We start from the raw sequence: 19,462 nt of genomic DNA on the forward strand, positions 1-19,462 counted from the left end.
GCAGAAGAAACTGAATAAATTGATGCGTACACTCCTGGCTTATGAAAGCTCTACTGCTCTGACCTTGAGGACTTAAAACGATCAGTAGCCACCCTGATTTTCTGCCCAGAATTTGGCTTGATCAAGGGTATGGAAAAGGCACGTCTTGCCCAAATCCTCTGGATGAAGAGCACAGAAAACACAGGGTGGTGTTGTCAGAAGTGTTCAGGCAGCTCAGATTTATTCCTAGCTCTTCTCTGATCAGTGAGGGCTTGGATTATGCATGTCTTCTTGCTGAGACAGTCACAGCCCAAACAGTATTAATTTCTCATCATGCGGGCACAGGAAAGAGGATGAAGCATCCTCCGTTCAGTGGGCTGCATCCATCTCACCCTTGACTGCTTCCCTCTCCTGCCAGCACCCCTCCACCAACAGCAGGGCTGGGAGCTGCTGCTGATGTTTCTTTTTTTGCAGAGGACAAGGAGATCAGCACTCATGTTTTAAGGAAAGATCAGTCCCTCTGTTTATGAATTCATGCTTTTTTTGCTCCTTCGTGAGATGCTCTGCTTGGGGGGTGGAAAGAGCTGCAGTAGCTTCACTTGCATTTCAAGCTCTGGGGCACACAGGTGCTGTACAGCCTAGCACAGGGATGCCTTTGGGGCTAAAATCAGTTTCTGCCCCAAATCTGGAGCAAGGATACTGGGGGAAGTGAGATATTTGAAGCTGAGCCCAGGGTCAGACCTGATACCACACCTGGAGGCTGGTATGAGAGGATGTAGAGCATTCTGCTCAGGACATTGATGAGGAGTCTAGCACAGAGCTGTATTGTGTGAGGCCATCAGCCAGAATTTGTCCTCGGTGACCTTCAGTGGAAAGGACTTGAGTGGAAAATGATGGCGTCTATAAAACTCGGCAGAGTAGAGGAGGAACCAAAAGGAGGAGGAATGGACCGACGCCAAGAAACAATTCACAGCAATAACGGAGGCAGAAATGAGAGGTCAGGGATTAAAGTTAAGTGTGTTTATGTGTGTGCATTTGTGTAGGGGAGGAGGGGATTCCTGACAGAAATTGCAGCAAGATTCCTGCTCATGAAAGGCAGTTAGAATAACAAAACAAGCTGCCAAAACCAGCAGTAATAAAGAACACATCATATACATCATCAAAAAAAGGACCTGAGTTGATTTTGGAGCTGCTGTGAGTCAGCAGGGGAACACTGAGTGCACCAGGCCAGGTAGGGCAGGGAACGAGAGCACAGAAAATAGGGGGAATGGGGTTTACAGCCAAACCCATTGACCCACATGGTGCTGGATGGTGACCACAGAGCCCATTAGGTTTGGTCTCAGGCTGGGTGTGGGTGGAGAGTGGTTTGTTCCACTGCGGGGATGAATACATACTCGGAGGCAGGAGTTTTCCCTGCATATTGCAAATACAAGGAATACTTTGGAATCCAGTTTTATGGCAGCTCTGGCAGCTGAAAGGTATAGAACAGTGTGCGTGCAGGGTCTTAACTGGAGTCTGACAATTTTGCATCCAGAGCTTTGCAGCTGTAAGTTATTTTGACCTTCTGAAGGCCAGTAAGTTCCAGAAAGTGTTTATGAGCGTTTACATCCCTACCAGAAGGACTGGACACAGACTTGTCCATACAGACAGGAGACTGTTTGATGAGCATCTGTTTAGCCTCTAGTACTGATGATGCAGTTGCTAAAATAAATAATAAACATAAGGGGGAAAAGAAACTAATATCTTCTCATCTAGGAGAAGAGTCTTGCCAGCAACGATATAGTTGCAAGCTCCTTTAGCACAGCAGTTAATAAGGTGGGAGGAGCAGGGCTGGCAAGAGTGAAGCAGGGACAAGAGGACACGTACATCCAGGCACAGCTCCTGCCCAGCCTCCTCACAGGAAAAGTATTTGCTGGCACCTGGCATCCTCTGGGGACAGCAAAAGCAACAAGGGGGAAGCAGAAAGCAGCGGTGACAAAAGAAAGCAGCACAGAGCTCTCAGGATCAACCTGCCCCAGGCTGAATGCTCAGAATTGCAAAGGTGGCTGGATCAGCCCCGACAGCCCATGCTAAACAGTGGGTCGGAGCAGATGATTATCATCTGCCTTTGAAATCGATGGTTTCCTACACACCAGCACTGTTTTCTATTACCGTTGCAATTTTCCAGGCTTTCTGTCCGTACCAAGGCCAGATTGCTCACATGAAGAAAGCAAACAAGCTAATGAGTTATTTGGAGTTGTTAAATGCAGGGTAGCTGCAGGCAGAGTGACTTGTACGTGTCGCAAATGTCATAATGTTTTGCAGTTACCCAGACAACTCATGGAGGGGGTTGTCAGCTGAAAGCACTCATTTTGGACACCCCGAGGTTACATTTTAGTCCAAAACCCAAACCGCAGCCCTCAGAGTACAGGCTTCTTTCTACCGTGGCTATTTCTGTTATTATTATTCTTTAAAGCCCTCGCTATCAATAAAATAGCCCATCTTTGGGAAAGCGTTAGGGTGTGAGGATCACAAAACAGAAATTTGGCTCCACGCTGAGGCATTCACTCTTCCCGGAGCCTTTTGGAAGGGACTGCTGAGGTAGTGGGGGCTGCTGGTTGAATGCCTTGCACTCGGTAATGCTGGCTCAGACTCAGGCCAGGGCAAGCTTTCAGTGCCTCACCAGCAGTGCAGTACTGATGTGATGGGTTTAATCTCTAGGAGCCATTTAAACTGAGTCTAACTCTAGTGTATATACAGTAACGCACAGAACTTGCATATACAGGATGAAGTGTTTCACATATCTCTATATGTTCTGATATAAACCTTTTCTTTCCAACCATGATGGTCTTTTCTCCATGCTAGAAGCAGAGCTGAGTTTCTCCTCTTTTCTTAGAGGTCACCACTTACTGGTCATTTCCCCACTTCTGTTTCCCACCCAGCTGGTTTTATTCCAACCCATAACACTGAAACAAAAGGTTTTATTCTTCTATTTCTTACCCCAATCTTTTGTGGAATTCATAGGGAAGTGATGAAATACTGCTAGGAATGGAGGACTAAAAGCAGCCCATGCCAGGTTCTTCAGACAAATCCTTCCTGAACACAAGTGATCGTGAACTAAGCATTGATCATGGGCAAGCTAGATGCATTTGTTCCACTTGTCATTGCTTGGCACAGCCACAAACCTTTTCATAGTCCTTCAAATGGGACTTCAGGTCTTTAGGAAAAGTGTGGGAAGCATTGTGCAGTTTGTAGAGATGACCAAAATGAATTACGTGCATTGAGACCCACAAGTGCCTGTAACAGGTAGGGTAACTGATGATGACCAGCTCGGAAGAAGACATCTGGAGTGAGCTGAGAGGTCTTCTATTCCTGGGTGTTTCAGTTGCCCCTTAACAATCTCTGCTGCTCTTTTCTCCCTTGTTCACTGGGCATCTTCAGGGTGACACGGATCAGAGAGAAGGCACAAGGGAGGTGGAGCATTTTCTGTAGGATCTGAGGTGCAGGAGGATGTCTCCCCATCTCCCATATCCCCACAGATTCATTCCCTAGCTAGGCATTGCTACAGCTCAGACAAACCCCTCTTCATTGGTGTCCCCTTGAATTTCGTTTTTTCCCAGTCAAGTTGAAGAGAATGGTTGTTTCTTAAGAAAAAAAAAAAAAAAAAGAAGAAGAAGAAGAAAGAAAAAAAAGTAATTCCTGCGTGCAATAAAGAGATACACTATCTGCTGAATGAAATATAAAGGCTTCACAGCAGCTGTCTCCTGAGTTTGCATTTACCGCTGCTCCTGATTGGAAGGCTTGATAAAGATAATGGGATTTTTTACCTCCCTCCCCCTCTCCGGAAGGTGGAAGTGTAACAAATTGGATTGGAGTGTGTCTTTCCTTTGTGCTGGCTCGCAGAGGAGTGCGCAGATCAGATGAGAGAGGGGACAGGGCGCTGCCAGCGAGGACAAAGCTAACACTTTTCACTCAGCTCTGTGAATATGGATGTCAGGGTCACCTTTCCCTCCTTCGTGCCCTCCCTTCCCACTTCTCTGCTCCCAGCCATCACATTTCCTTGCAGATCCTTGCGTGACCACCTCAGGTGGCACCTGTAGAGGAACTGTGAGACTGGGGAGAGCTGTGCGGCTAGGGAGAGCTGGGGGTCCACACCTGGGGTCCTTTCGGGGTCGTTGCTCAGATGCATGAGGAAGTGATTTGGTTTTGGTCGGTGCAAAGAGGCTGTGAAACTGAAGCCAGATGCTCCAAGCCCTCCCTGCAGGGAGCTTTGCCCCTTGTCTTTGCCGCTGTCTCAGGAGTGGATATCGTGCAAACTAAGCCCGGCCCTTCCTCTTCCTCACGTGGCATGTTTCCTTGTGAAGGCCAAGGGGAAGGACTTGGCAGCCCCCTGTGTCTGTGCACAGTGGGACAGAAGACATAGAAGATATAGAAGACATAGAAGACACCTTCCTGTGGCTCCCACAACGTCCCCAGCTGCCCTGGAGCAGTGGGGTTCAGCCCTCAAGCACAGAGAAAAAGCACAGAGTGAGGAAAGTTGTGCCCACCTTCCAGATCAGAACCAACGCAACTGAGAATTGGTGAATTCCTCCCAAAACACTATGTGAGTGTGTGTCCCTCCCCAAAGACAAGTCAGAAAAGAAGACTACGGAAATATGCAGGGACCTGATGGAGAGAGGTCAAAGGGACACCATGGAGACCGTGAGGAAGGCACATAGGGGACATACTGTGACAGCACAAGTGGCTTTGGCACCCTGCAGAGCTTTGTAAAAGCACCATTTCCCAGCCCAGCTCGGACTTCAGCGTTTTGTGCTCTTCCAAACAACATCTGGGACCAGTTAGCTTCTGGGGATCCTGTCCAGGGGGCAATGGACAGAGAGTGTCGCCCTCAGACATCACAAGGATAATATCAGCGAGGTCCTAAGGAGCTGGAGTAAATGAAGGGCAGTTTAGGATCAGTGCTTAGCCAACATAACCTTTGCTTACTCTTGGAGTATCTCCTGCCAAAGTAACATCCAGCAATAAACACAGCAGCTGACCTCTCCCTGCTAATTTAAATGAATAATAAAGGCAAGGGCGTCTTTCCCAATGCATTTTAATTATGTGATAAGAAAACTGCTGAAACCAGAAGAAATTTGCAATGGTCCTTGCATTTTTATATTAGGAGAAATAAGCAGGGGTGGCAGGTGATGTCTCCATATCCAAGAGTTCATTTTAATTAACTCCAGCAGTTGAATAGACTTTCTGCTTGGGCTCTTGCTAAACTGTGTGTGGCTGGGTCACGGTGACTGAGACATAACCACCAAAAAGGAAGCTTTGGATGGTTCAGGTGGGCTGTGCTGAAGCCACAGCCATGGCTGGTGTCACCAAGTGATGTTACATTTCTCTCCTTTGGGTCCCAATTCCAAAGCTAAGGGCTTCCTGCTCTCCATCACTTCTGGACTTGAATGGCAAGAAGTATTTTGTGAGCCCCGATGGAGACAATCTGGTCCCAGTAAAGGGTCTGGTGTTGCACTGACCAAGACACTTCTCTGCCCAGGGGAGCCCTGTCTATGGTGAGATCTTGGAGTTAGACATATCTCACATATCCGAAAAGTCTATGTCCATGCTGCTTAATGAAAGAGGGCTGGTGACTAATTTCTGTCCCTGAGGCAAGTGACATTCATTTGCTCATGTCACTTGTTGTGGCTAACATATGCAAGGGCAGGTGGGCCTTGGAAGCAGCCACACTGGAGAAAAAACTGAGCCAGGGAGTGAGCTATGAGTTAAGCACTGAATAATCAGGGAGCCAAAGCACCAGGACTTGCTTTGTTTGGCTCTGCCATCGGAACAACGGCTCTCTGGTCACTGATTTATTTATCTGTATGATCTTCACCACTGTGTGCTGCTGTGCAGTGGCCTCGGACCCCTCACCTCTGTAGGCAACTGCTCTGCGTTCTGATCTCTGCATGGTTCAGTGTCACTCTTTAAAGGGGTGGCTGTTCATGTGCAAAAGTGGCTTTGTGATAGCAATATTATTTTATCAAGGGTAAAGAAACTGGTCTGAATAACCGAGGAGTTGACTCTGAACTTTGCCACAAAGCTATGATTTTTGTGTACTTCCTGAACCGTCTATCTTAACCTTTCATAATTCTTCTGTCCCTTCTCTCCCTCCTTCGTGGGCTCTGGGTATTTATGCATTTATATGTTGTGTGTGGTTGGAGGCATCAGTCGGAGCACAATGGCAATGACTGATATGACGCTACATGGATGCAGCCTGCACGTGTGACACCATGGGCTGTGAGCACAGGGCTTACAAGGCTCTGAGAGGCTCTGCAGGGCAGCGTTCAATGTCTCCGTTCTCCTTGCAGAGTGGCGGCAGGCAAGCGGGGCAAGGATGATCCTGCAGGATGAGGACATCACAACCAAGATAGAGAACGACTGGAAAAGACTCAACACGCTGGCACACTATCAGGTAACTGCAGGAGAGGATGGGTAACGGGTAGGTCGGTCAGGAAAGTGAAAAGGAGAAGGGTAAAATGTTATTCTCCAAGATGCAGAGGTAGACAGTAGTTAAGTGGGCAATAACCGAGCAGAGCCCCTATAACTGAGCACATCCATCCTGTAGGAACCATTGTGCACATCATTGGAGATGAAGATAAGGGAAGAAATAAGTCTGTCTCTCTCCAAGGAGGGACAGCCCTGGTGAGCAAAGGATGTGAAGAGAAGCGTTAGTCAGGAGGACAGCATGAGTTAACATTTCTCATGTTGACAGACAGAAAACAAGCACTTCCCTCCTCCTTTTTTTCCACTGCATCAAAGGCCTTGTAATGCTAGCAGAGTTCAGAAGGATGGACAAGACAAAAAGGAGGAGAGGGAGGCTTATTGTCTGGAATAAGGAGGAGGAAAGCAGCGTGACCAGAGGCAGCAGTGCGATGGAGGTGACGCTGGCCTAGGAACTTTTGGTTTTAATCTCTGTGTGACTTGCCTTGGGGCAAGGCTTCTCTTCATCTGTGCATTACACTGAGATCCATAAGAGAGGGCTAAAGATGTCCGAAAATATCTTACACAAGTGGTAGATTTAATGAAAAAAAATGGAGTTTAGGTCAAAAGCTCCCCCGGTTCTTTCCTCCTTTGACCAAAAGAAAAACCAACAACAACAACAAAAATTGCATTTAATCCGATGTTGACAATCTGTCATTTCCTCAATCACACCTCAGCAATCTGTGTTTTATATCAAGATTTATTTTTTTTTTCATTTAAGAACTGACCTGAGGAAGCAGCAGGCAATAATTTGAAAAGGAAACAAAACTTTTCACTTCAGGTTAACTGAGAATTGCTGGTTGACTCCCCAAGACTTTTCAAGGGGAACAGGGCAGTGTTTCTATTTTATTTCACCAGCAAACCAAGTATAATTTTCTTTCCTTTCTGTGCTTTTTCCAGTTGTTTGCTCCAGGCAATGAGCTCCCAGGTCTATGGATGAGCGGGGGCGGAACAGGTCCTCAGCTGCTGCAGTGCTGAGCTCCGCATTGGTTAGCTTGGCTGTCCTGAGGGCAGACAGAGCATTCTGGGACACTCACTGATATTCTTGCTGCCTCAGTTTCCCCATCTGGAGTGTGGGGCTAAAACTACAAAAAGCCTGTAATTGCCTTCCACGATTGCTGAGGGGCTATTTAATTAGCCTCCGCAGTGCTTTGAAGATCAAAAACTCCATGCAAGTGCTAATTATTATTATTACACAGACAAGAGTTAGAAGTTGTTAGCAGTATTTTTTTCACCCATCTCCTTTTTTATGATGTCTTATTTATCACAGATATTCCTGATATGGCTCCTCTGTGCCCCTGGCTTGCTAACATTTCTGATATGGGACCCACGTGAATCACCTATCTGTAGAAATGGAAAGTCTGGCTCATATCAGAAAGCTCTGTTTTCTGTTGAAATGCTATCCCGTGACATCCTAGAGCATGGCCCCTCCAGCCCTACTATTTTCCCCCAGCTGAGACCCTCTAAAACAACAAAAAGAAAGAAGTCATGGTGATCAGATCTGCCCAGCAGTGCGTTTGTCATGTGCATGGAAAGGTTGGCAGGGTCAGTCAAAGCAGAAAATGTAGATATCTCAATCTGACCCAAGTACCTAGATGTACCTGCAATCAAGTTAGAAAGAACAAAAAAGTTCACATTATTTTTCCCATCCATACGGGACACACTGTCCTTGATGTTTGAAGTAGCTCAGATGATTTTTTTCCTTATAAATACTTATTTTTCTCTGCCTAAGGTGACTAGCAGAGCTGTGGTTGTCAGAAGGTAAAGGAGATGAGCCTTGGTGTTAATTTCTATTCTCCAGCCTCAGAAAGTCCTCTAGGGCACTGTGCAGTCAAACCTCCATAGAGGCTGTGCCATCATTGATAATGTTGTCTCTTTTAGGAAAGCTCATTTTGAATAATGTTACCGCAAAAATCCAAATTCCTAAGATACTAAATAAGATGTAATCTCCTCTGGTCCCTTACACCATTGTTAATTTGACTTAAATTTATACATAACATAGAAGCCTCCCTTCACACTCACCTCTCCCTTCATTATCAAATATGCTTCTCTGGAAATCTCGGCAGCACCTCAGTAAGGCCGATACTTGTACTCACGTCAGACCATATAAGAGTGGCTGATCTGGACAAATTTCCTTCACTTGGAAGCTGAAATAGTATAAAAACAGCTTGTGAGATTTGCGGACCGAGAGAGCTGATCCTTAAACTCTGATAGCTCTTGGTCTAAAATGTTTACCCAACTCACAATCCCAACCTAGATTCTCCAGGCTCCCCCTGCTCATGAGAATTGGATCTCTAATTTCTGTTTCAGTGTCATAGTCCTGCCTTTTCATCAGCTTAGCTCCCAGGTAAGTGGATGGTTGCCCACTGTGAAAAATGACCCTGTAGTATCTCTAACCTTTCCTGAAGTAATACTGTGGTCACAAGCTACCTTAACCAGGTGTTTTATTCTACTCATGCTCCTGTCCTGCACGAAAGCCTCCTCATGAAGAGACTATGGTCAGTTTTAGAGGTCAAAGCAAAACTCACGTTGTCATCCCTGGGCTTTAGCTCAGGATCCGAGTGGGTCATTCTGCTTTGTCGTCAGTTGTCCCAGTGCCCAAGTCCAAGCTTCTAGTTATGCAACAACAGATTCCCCCCCCCCTTTTTTTTGTTTGTTAATAAACCCACTGAAGAAAACATTTAAAGCTTTGCTACAAAATTTCTATCTTGCTTACAGTGACACAGGTTTACAGTTCAGTCTCTGCTGCTTGAATTCCAGCTGTCCTTGGCACGCTCCTCAGCCAGTTCTCAGAAGCTTATTGACGGGGCCCATTTTTCTCTGTAGGTACCAGATGGATCTGTGGTAGCTTTAGTCTCCAAGCAAGTCACTGCCTACAATGCAGTCAACAACTCCACGGTGTCCCGGACCTCAGCCAGCAAGTATGGTAAGAGCCTGTGTGCTGATAAGGTTCAAGAGAGCACTGAAGGAGAGATCCCAAACACCAAGGTGGTTACAAGACAAGCATCAGAAAAGAGAACAATAGGCAGATGACTAGTTGATAGGATTGCTTGATGGACGGCAGGAGGAGAGGATTTAGCCGTTTAAAACTTTGGCATCTGGTCCAAGATGTCGATCTAAGTGGCTGGATTGCCCTTGGAAGTAGCTCTCCTTCCCTATTAGCAAAAGAAGGAGCCTAAATAATTAACATTTTAGATCAATGTGGAAGAGCTCAGTCATTCTAGTGGGCAAAGCCCTTGGAGAATGGTCTGTTGTGGCACAGGGGAGAGGCCTCCGGAACAAAAAGCAACCTACAGAGGGCATTGCTTGTCTACTGCTATAGCTTAGTGTGGGTATTGTGTGTCCCACACAGTTATGTTATTATCCCAAGGGAATTTGCACCTGGAAACATAAGAAAAATCTCTTACTGATGCCTTTTATCAGTGTATCTCAAAGCAGTACACTGTTTTTCCCACTTTACTCATGTCATGAGACAGTTGTAAGCAAACCCAGGACACTATGATGGTGTGGGACAGCAAAGAAAAATGTCTTTAATATGCAACCAGAGTGCTGCAAAACCACCCTTTATCCTGGATACAGCTATCATATCAGTTCATTGGTGTTTTTTGTTATGTATGAAAGCATCTCTGATCCTTCGTAGTCACTTTAGATTGAAGGACAGTATGGTTACTCAATGTCCAAGGAGCCCCCTTTCTCTTTCTGCAAGGGCGTAAGCAATCCACCAGATCTTATTAATATTCATCCTCTTTGCCATGTTGTTGCAATTACTGAAAGACACAGTGACCTTTGAAAAGGAAGACTTAAGGGGGGTTAATTTCTGCTGGATTTCCTTAATTCTTTTGCCATTTGATTTTTCAGGAGGAGGGTGTGAGGAAGAATGCAGGGGGAGGAGAAGATGTAGTGGGTCAGAAGTGATTGTTAATTGCAATTAAGAAAACAGCATCCAGAGAGAAAAAAAGGATATTCCAACTAATAATTAATATGTAGAGGTTGGTAATGCATTAATGAGGCTGATGCAGATCTCGATACAGAAAGGTGCAACACTCTTCTGTTAATTATGGTTGGAAAAGACTCAATCTGGAGCCTTGCTGGAAGGTCAGAGGGAGGGGAATGCCTCATGCCATCACTCAGAGGCAAAGGGAAACAGAATCCAGAGGATGATGGAGTCCTTGCAGAGGAAATATGTGTGGGCCCACCTGGGTTTCTAGTTTACTTCCTATCAAAACAAGATTTTGGAGCAGATACTGAAGAGGATAGTGGGGTAGGAGTTATTGGGTTGCTTTGATGCCATAGGAGGAATGGGAGGCAGTTCCTCCTGAGTTTGGATATGGGGAGATAGGCAAGAGGTCACATCAGTTACATCAGTATGACTACGTAAAATGACCTGTTCTCTGGCCATAGGGCCAAGAAGCTTGGTCTGGTATGGCTAACACCCCTACAGGTAAAACAAATTGAACCAACCCATACTGGTTACCACAAGTAGATGGTACTGTCCCCAAAACAGTCCTGGGCAGTGCCTGACACTAACAGTGCTAGTCCCTGATGAAGAACTTCTATCAAGGGATGTGTCATTAGCATGTTTCCTTGGTGAAACCCATTAACCTGAGACACATGCATCTCTCTTTGCAGAAAACATGATCCGTTACACGGGCAGCCCGGACAGCCTCCGTTCCCGCACACCCATGATCACCCCTGACCTTGAGAGTGGAGTCAAGATGTGGCACTTGGTGAAGAACCATGAGCATGGTGACCAAAAAGAGGGTGATCGGGGCAGCAAGATGGTTTCTGAGATCTACCTGACAAGGCTACTTGCCACCAAGGTATATGGTTGGGATGGGGAAGAGGGTGAGGAATGGGATTTTAGAGGCTGCAGTGGGACTTCCTGCAGACAAGATATGAGAGGTCTGCTCAGAGGGTGCTAAAGGGGATATAAAGAGAGAAGATCAGAAGGAAAATAGAGCAAGAGGAGTGCAAAGAATTTAGAGAGCAAAGTCAGGAAAGGGACATGAGAAGGCCAAATGGTAGAAAGAGAGAAATGATAACTTCAAGGGTACTGCTTCTGGTATGTCTCGGATGAGGAGGATCAAGAGGTGGGGATGTCATGAGCAAAGGGAGTGATCAGTGAAAAATAAACAATAAATGCGTGAACAAACAGTGACAGTAACAGAAGCTAAGGGCTCAAAGGGAACTGGGATTTGGAGAGCAATGAGGAGTGGCCATGGCCATGAGTCTGGTGGAGAGCGTGAACACAGGGGTAGGTATGTGCTGGTGTTGTCGATGATGGCTTGTAGTTTGGATCAAAACTGAGCAAATGAAGAATCAGGGCGTGAACGTGGTCACATCCTATCTGTTCAATCCACACTCCCCTAAACGCTAAAAACCAGCCTCCTATGTGTGTGCCTGCCACAGCCTGCAAAAATTCTCCAAGGACGCAGCATGTTAGTGCTCAGCATAACTGAGGATGCTGCACTGTGGCGAGGGCACTTGTACAAGTGGAGATCACTGAAGGGGAGAGGCTTATAACTTACTGCAGTGGACTTTGGGTCTGTGACAGCCACAGAAAGTGGTTTTCTTGCCACTGTCTGCACAGCAACAGCTCACTGTCAGTCAGCACCATTCCGTCCCTTCCCTAGGAGAGGAGTGGCTGGCTCTCATTGCAGTAGCCTTGCTCCCAGGCTTTTCAACTTCTTTCATCTCTTATCAAGACTGTTCTCCACCTATCTCTTCTCTAAAGGCTCTACAAAAATGTGGGCAAAAGCAGTCGTGTGATTTTACAACTATTTGCTCTTCCCCCCTGTGGATCCATCATCGGTGGTGCTTTCCTTGGAGAAGCCTGCATTAATGAGGAGGCTGCAATGTTCTTCTTTTGTACCCCAGCAGGGACCAGGGCAGGTGGGGAGGCAGGCACTATAATCAAACAGGGTCCCTTTACAATCCTGCCATCCTCCTGCAGTGCAGAGCATCCCCATGCCTGAATCTCTGACACATGAGTTATCTGGATGCACCTCAGAAGTCGAAACTGCAGCTGTGGCTCAGGTGTGGCTAATCACAACATAATCTCACCCCATTCTGAGCAGGGTTAAACCAAGCAGCAATCAAACAGCCTGATCTTCCTCCTTTCTCTGAAGTTTTGACTATTACCATTTCCTGTCAAGGTGTCAACAGGCACAAACACAATTACATTTGTTCATTCAAATCTGAGTTTGCCCATCAGACAGCTCTCCGTTACGTGCTTAAGTCCTACCATAAGTTTTAGTTGCTCATTTGTTCCTCAGCCTATGGTGTCTGACTCTCCCCACAGCCTCACTCTGTCTCTCTGCGTTGCAATGGGATTCAGACATAAAGTGGCTTTGCCTTTAGCCTTGGAACACTCTCAGCTCCGTGGCATTAAGATGCTTTTATGGATCACACAATGTAAAAAGAAAATGATGCTCCCCAGGGCCAGGGCCCCAGCTGGTGTAAAAAAGCAACCATTGGACCAGTGCTGATCTACACTGTCTGGGGATATGTCCCTTACCCCACCACTGAATTGCTTTTGCTTTCTGTTTCGGATCACAAGCTCAACACTTTTTTTTCCTTTTTTTTTTTTTTTCTTTTTTCTTTTTTTCTGAAGACAGCAGGAAAGCAGCTGCAAAACTTGCACAGCAAGAGAGAGCAAAAAGGCTGGGTGTTTATTGTTTCCCCTCTTGGGCTGAGCAATATTCTTTCCTCATCATGACCATTTTAGGGGGGAGGAAAGAGGAGAGAGACCAATTGCTAGTAATACAATCCCAGGGAATACTTAGTTAAACTGACAATGATTTTTATTCTGTTAAATCCCTGACCTCTGAGACCTGGAGTCTCTTGCCTAAAAGCCTCAGAGGTTTTCTTTGTATTTGTGTGGGTGAGCATGTAGAGAACTAATTCCCTCCAGAAACTGAACCTGAGGGCAAGTTCTTCCATGTCAGACCAACAAGATTTCTCCTCAGGGGCCCTTTCTGAGTCAGACATACTGCAGGGATTATTCACCCTGTAGGAGTTCACACAAGCAAAAGGCACCTCTGTTTGTTTCCCAAAGAATAAATCAAGTGATGAATCAGCAAGAGACACCAGCTTTCTAATTAAGTATTTGTTAGCGCTATGTAAACTTGTGTCGCTCTGGTGGAACCTGGTGCTTCATTTCTAGTAAGGAGGAATTTCTTTCTTGGGTCTGCAGAGAAAGGGAAGGCTTTTATTTTTCAGCTGAGGAAAATCTGTGTATCAGGAAATGTTTATTGGAGGTTTGATTGATTTTTGGTTATTTTAGCAGCCATATGGTTTGTTCACATGTAAGTGCCTGTGCAGCTCTGGTGACAGGGTAAGGCTTTACAGGTTACCACAGCTCCTCAGCAGCCCCCTTGTCCAGGCCTGGTCACCCTCTGCTATTCTAGCTCTTCACGTCCTCACTGAAGGTCAACTGTCCTCATCATCTGGCCAGGGTGGTTCTTCTGGATCTGGAGTTCTCCTCCCAGAGGAGCCTAAGGACACCGCTCCAATCTCTGCAGTGGGCATTAGGTCTGCAGAGCAGTACTTGACCTGTTCAAATATTGCTCCTAGGGCTTGTCTTGGTCCCATGAAGATGGGTAGTAAAAAACAAGGAGGCCTACTGGAATTAAGATGAAATTCTTGTTATTTATTATGCTACTTACACATACAGGACAGCCACCTTCTCCAGTCACTGTTGTCCTATTTGTCCCAATGACACTTTCTGTTCTCCTCTACATTTATCTGACTTCTATTCTTAGCTTAAGAACAGGCCCTGGATGAAAACCAGCATAGAAAATGGCTATTTTTTGGCTGCACCAAAGCAGTTGAGTATAGGATGCAGGGGAGAGAAATTTCAGTGGGAACAGACGAGCACCATCCCATCACCATATACCTGAGATGGGGAGAGGTATCCCACTACATCTCAGCCTCCCTCCCTGAGTGCTAGTAACAGAGAGGACAGGTAATATCTTGACCTACCCCATTCAGCTGTTAAACATAAGTAATGGATATTATGAAGATGCAGATGTCTGCTTAAAGACATCTGGGTTGAAATTTCAACTCATGTCACATTTAAAAGCTGTTAAGTGGCTCCTGCTTTTCAATATATTTCCTGAGCCTGTATATTAGAGATATACTCTATTTTCAGTGGGATACCATAATTCATCATCCTCTTCCTACTTAGCATCTCACATTCTTCTCTCCTTCTCCCAACAGGGCACTCTCCAGAAATTTGTAGACGACCTCTTTGAGACCATCTTCAGCACTGCTCACCGTGGCAGTGCGCTTCCCCTGGCCATCAAATACATGTTCGACTTCCTGGATGAGCAGGCTGACAAGCACAACATCCATGACCCCCACGTGCGGCATACCTGGAAGAGCAACTGGTGAGTGGGACAGACCAGTGCAGCCTGGTACCAAATCCTGGACTGGAAGGGGGAGAGATGGACGTATGATTTGGGATCTAGATTTGGGATCCAAGAAGGCCAAGGGCATCCTGGCTTGTATCAGGAATAGTGTAGCCAGCAGGACCAGGGAGGTGATTCTCCCCTTGTACTCAGCTCTGGTGAGGCCGCACCTTGAGTGCTGTGTTCAGTTTTGGCCCCTCACTACAAGAAGGACATCGAGGCCCTGGAGCGTGTCCGGAGAAGGGCAACGAAGCTGGTGAAGGGCCTGGAATACAAGTCCTATGGGGAGTGGCTGAGGGAACTGGGGTTGTTTAGTCTGGAGAAGAGGGGGCTCAGGGGAGACCTTATTGCTCTCTACAACTACCTGAAAGGAAGGTGTGGGGAGCTGGGGGTCGGCCTCTTCTCACAGATAACTAGTGATAGGGCCAGAGGGAATGGCCTCGAGTGGCACCAGGGGAGGTTCAGGTTGGAAATAAGGAGACCTTTCTCCTCAGAAAGAGCAGTCAGGCACTGGGATGGGTTGCCCAGGGAGGTGGTGGAGTCACCGTCCCTGGGGGTGTTCAAAGAAAGGTTGGACCTGGTACTTAGGGACATGGTTTAGTGGGTGACAATGGTGGTAGGGTGATGGTTGGACCAGATGATCTTGGAGGTCTTTTCCATCCTTAATGATTCCAGGATTCTAGATGCTAGGGAAACTGAGGAAGCTGGCATGGGGTTCATCATGGCAGGTTCAATCATCCTAGGCTGATGGAGAAGTCAGATGTACCCAGAATCTATAGGGTGCTATCAAGGATGGAGTACTTTGGCTATAGATCCCAGTATTGCATGGAGATGCTAATATTTCTGAGGGACCTCGTGAGGATATAGGAGGAAAAATTGTCAAGTATTTCATTGCTGTAGCGTGCAGGCCCATAGGGATCTCTGGGGATTCATGGGAGAGGATTCAGCATTGCTGTCTTCATCTGCAAAGGGAGTTTGAACTCCCACTGTAGTCAGTGGGGGCCTGGAGCTCCTTTTGGTTGCCCAGAGAGGCGTCTAGAGCCATTTTTTTATACGATGTTTTAAGGTGTACCACAGGGAATGTGCACACCCACAGGAGACTTGTGCCCTCCTGGGCTGGCAGCTGGGGGCCAGAAGAGATACCTTAGAGAGTCTTAAAAGGTATTAAGTACTTAAAGGGCCTGAAGTTGTATGCGAATCCCCTTCTGAGTGAGTGACAAAGGCTGACATCAACCCCCTGCTCTAGCTGCCAGGCAGTGGTCCCTCTTTGTACACGTAATGGGACAGCAGGGAAAAGCCAGGATTGGTGAAGAGAAAAGATCTTTGCAGCACCTCTCTGCTGAGTCTCCCTGTTGGAAAGAGACCCCTGGGGAATCGCTCCCTCCCCTTTCCCTGTGCAAATACAGGGACTATAAAAGGAACAGCAGAGGAGAGCCATGGGGCTCCCAGCTCATGCATTTTTTCCTTTTACCAGCCATGCTGATGGCAGATCGTCACAGTGCAGTGACATAAAAAAAGAAACCCCATGCACCAAAGAGGCTTTCAACTAATGAAACATTAGCATATTATTAACATTATCTGCGGCACTAATCTAAGGCTGATTGCAGCCACTCAGACTAAATGAGCAAGAGGTTTACTTAAGGGGGGAGGGACAAAGGCAGAGTCTGTATGTGTTGCAGGGGGGGATCAGGGGCAGTATGAAGAAATCTTTTCAATCAGATTAAATTAACTCCAAGTCACATCATGGGCTTCATTATTCCCAGCTAGGGATATCGTCCCCCAAGCCCCTCCCCACAGCTCTGCATACATGCAGCCTGTGCTTGTGCTCGCTGTGGCTGTCCTTACCATCCAAACAACTACAGAAGTTGTTCTTCACTCATCCACCTCTTCCCCCAGCAGATGAACCTCCACTCCCAACCTAAAAAGCTTCCTTCCCACTCCTCACATCAGGTCTCATTGCCAGCATCTCCCACTCCTGAACTTCTGCCCCTTCCCTAAAGGATGTTGTTTGGCTGATAAGAATATCTGTGTGAGGCTTTCCTTACTTTTGGTCCATGATTTTGCTGGCTGAGGGTAACACAATTTGTTTAGAAAAATATGGTACCGTCTCTTAGTGAGGACATGCTAAAATGCCTGCTGTGACCTGAAAGGCACCAGACATGGGTATGGATTGTTTATGGTGCTGTACACACATAAGGGTAATGAGAAAATTGGATAAACTGAGGAATTTAGCCTAAACATAAGGTGATTTTTTTTTTAAACTGAAGAATAACCTTCTTGGGAAGGTACGGACACTGATGGTAGGATTAACAGTCTGCCTGGCAGGAAGACAGAGAGACAACTGGACTCTGGTATCCGTGACACATCTCAGCTCCTAGGCCACAGTCATATGAATGTCTTTGCCCTGACACAAAAGAAAAAAAAAAAAAAAGGCTTGAGGCAAAGGCTGGATGTAGATACTTCAGGACATCTCACACAAATGAACAGCTCTTTTGAGTATAAGGGGTGGGGAGGGAGGAAGGCTTTTGAATTGCAATTGGAATAGCATTTCCACAGACAAATTTTCATTTCAATGTTTGCAACACTTGTTCCCCATTCCTATTTTTTTCTCCTTGAGGCAACAGGGTTTTCTCTGTCACATGGAGTCTGCTTCGTGCAGAATGTTCTAGGATCATACAGGGGCTTGGGCTTGAGCTGTGCAGCATGACAATACATGGCATGCACAGCACAAAATACCTGCCATTAACACTCCCAGGCTCAGCCTGACAGCCTGACAGTTGTACCTACCTTTTCTTGCCCTGGATTTACTATGAGGCCAAAAGCCAAGTGTACCAATGCCTAGTGTTTACCATAAGTTGAATGCAATGTCTATCTATTAGCTAACAGTAGGTTACATTTGAACCCTACCATAGAGAAGTTAGGAGGTATTTTCATCATCTCAATTCTACTTTCATTAATATAATTTCTACTTTCATTAATATAATCTCATTAATTTATGTGCAACTCCAGTAAAATGACATTGACATTAGGAGTGACAAAATCTGGTCTGCAAGGCTTACAGAGACAAAGCTAATTCCTGAGGTGACTCCACCACCATCTCAGGAGCCCTGCAGGGGAGGAATTTATTGGAAATAAATGACAAAATTGAAACTTATTCCAGAATCCCTCTCTCCATGCCTGGATGTTTGATTCCTATCCACCAGTCAACATCGTAATACCATAAGACAAAGCTTTTGAACCATGCAATTACTGACTCACCTCTTCCACCCCTCTTGCAGCTTGCCATTACGGTTCTGGGTGAACATGATCAAGAACCCCCAGTTTGTCTTCGACATCCACAAGAACAGCATCACAGACGCCTGCCTCTCTGTAGTGGCTCAGACGTTCATGGACTCCTGTTCAACCTCAGAACACCGTCTGGGCAAAGACTCCCCCTCCAACAAGCTTCTCTATGCCAAGGATATCCCCAGCTACAAGAACTGGGTGGAAAGGTGAGTTTTAGCTCTAGAAACAGGAATGGAATAAGCAAGTGGTAAAATGAGGCCCTGCTTCATGGATGGAGGTAAGTGGTATCCTTAATATTGCTTTTGGTAGCTGCTTCTGGGCTTTTTCTCTTTGATTATTGCCCAAGTAGAAAGCTCTCTGATAGACATTTATTCCCACGTGCCTTACAACAGAGGTAGAAATTTAATTAGAGGTGTGAACTGAAGGTGTTTGCCGTCATTTGATGCCATCATCTCTTGAGGAGAAACTGTTGAAAGAGAGAGAGGTGGAGGAGGGAAGGGGAGGTGACTATGCCTGAGCCCTGTGAGCTACATGGGCTTCTCAGCCATCCCACACAGACCAGAAGAAGAGGTTAATTTCTCCCAGCATTGTTGTGAGTTCCCACACTGCCTGCATCCCATACATCACACAATTATCGTCCCTTACTTTGAGTTCAGTAGCTTTCCATGGCAGCTGTTCTGTGCTTTGGATGAGATGCCATAGGGTTCACAGGCTGATGACTGAACCTCTGCAGGTACTTTCTGAAAGGTCAGAGGTCTTTCTAAACATTTTATCCACATCTGCAAGAACCTGTAGAAACTACTGCACAGAAGGGCAGGGTCTGACAGATCTACTCTACGGGAAATACAACTAAGGCAAGTATTCCTGCAATACACAGGGGCTTCATTTTCCCTAAGATTTTCCACAGGATAAACTATAGCACATCTTGTACTCCACTCAACAGGATGTTGTCTCCTGGAGCAAGCCTTGTAGAAGTTGATCTGTGCTTTGTTTTCCAACATGCCACATTTGCCTGGTATTATGGACAGGTTTGGGAACTGCACAGCTGGAGAGTGATTGCTGCTCTGTAAATACAATAATGGGTTTATCTTACAGATCATTTCTGCACAACGGCATCCAGTTTTCAGCAATGATTTGTCTGGATGACTTCATAGGCACTGTCTGAAATTGATACCACATCATGCAGGTGATATAAGACCTCTGCTGCTGTAGGCATACTGTGCTGTAAACCAGCCTATTTCCTTTGGTGGAGAAGGTTTTCTCTCATTCTGTGAAAGCAGAGCACA

General features: G+C 46.2%; 1 protein-coding gene across 5 annotated transcripts in view; it reads left to right on the forward strand.

The window, feature by feature from the left end:
• Positions 1 to 19,462, forward strand: part of PLXNA4 (plexin A4) — a 425,098-nt gene that overhangs the window by 388,744 nt on the left and 16,892 nt on the right. For all 5 annotated transcript variants that reach the window (XM_080577830.1, XM_080577838.1, XM_080577839.1 and 2 more), the window contains 5 exons: positions 6,309 to 6,412; positions 9,307 to 9,406; positions 11,110 to 11,300; positions 14,701 to 14,870; positions 18,170 to 18,382. In XM_080577830.1, coding sequence (XP_080433956.1) covers positions 6,309 to 6,412; positions 9,307 to 9,406; positions 11,110 to 11,300; positions 14,701 to 14,870; positions 18,170 to 18,382 — 778 coding nt within the window. The remainder of the gene's footprint in view (positions 1 to 6,308; positions 6,413 to 9,306; positions 9,407 to 11,109; positions 11,301 to 14,700; positions 14,871 to 18,169; positions 18,383 to 19,462) is intronic.

Source organism: Anser brachyrhynchus, assembly GCF_964034855.1.
Source record: "Anser brachyrhynchus genome assembly, chromosome: 1".
In the NCBI taxonomy this organism is placed as follows: Eukaryota; Metazoa; Chordata; class Aves; order Anseriformes; family Anatidae; genus Anser; species Anser brachyrhynchus.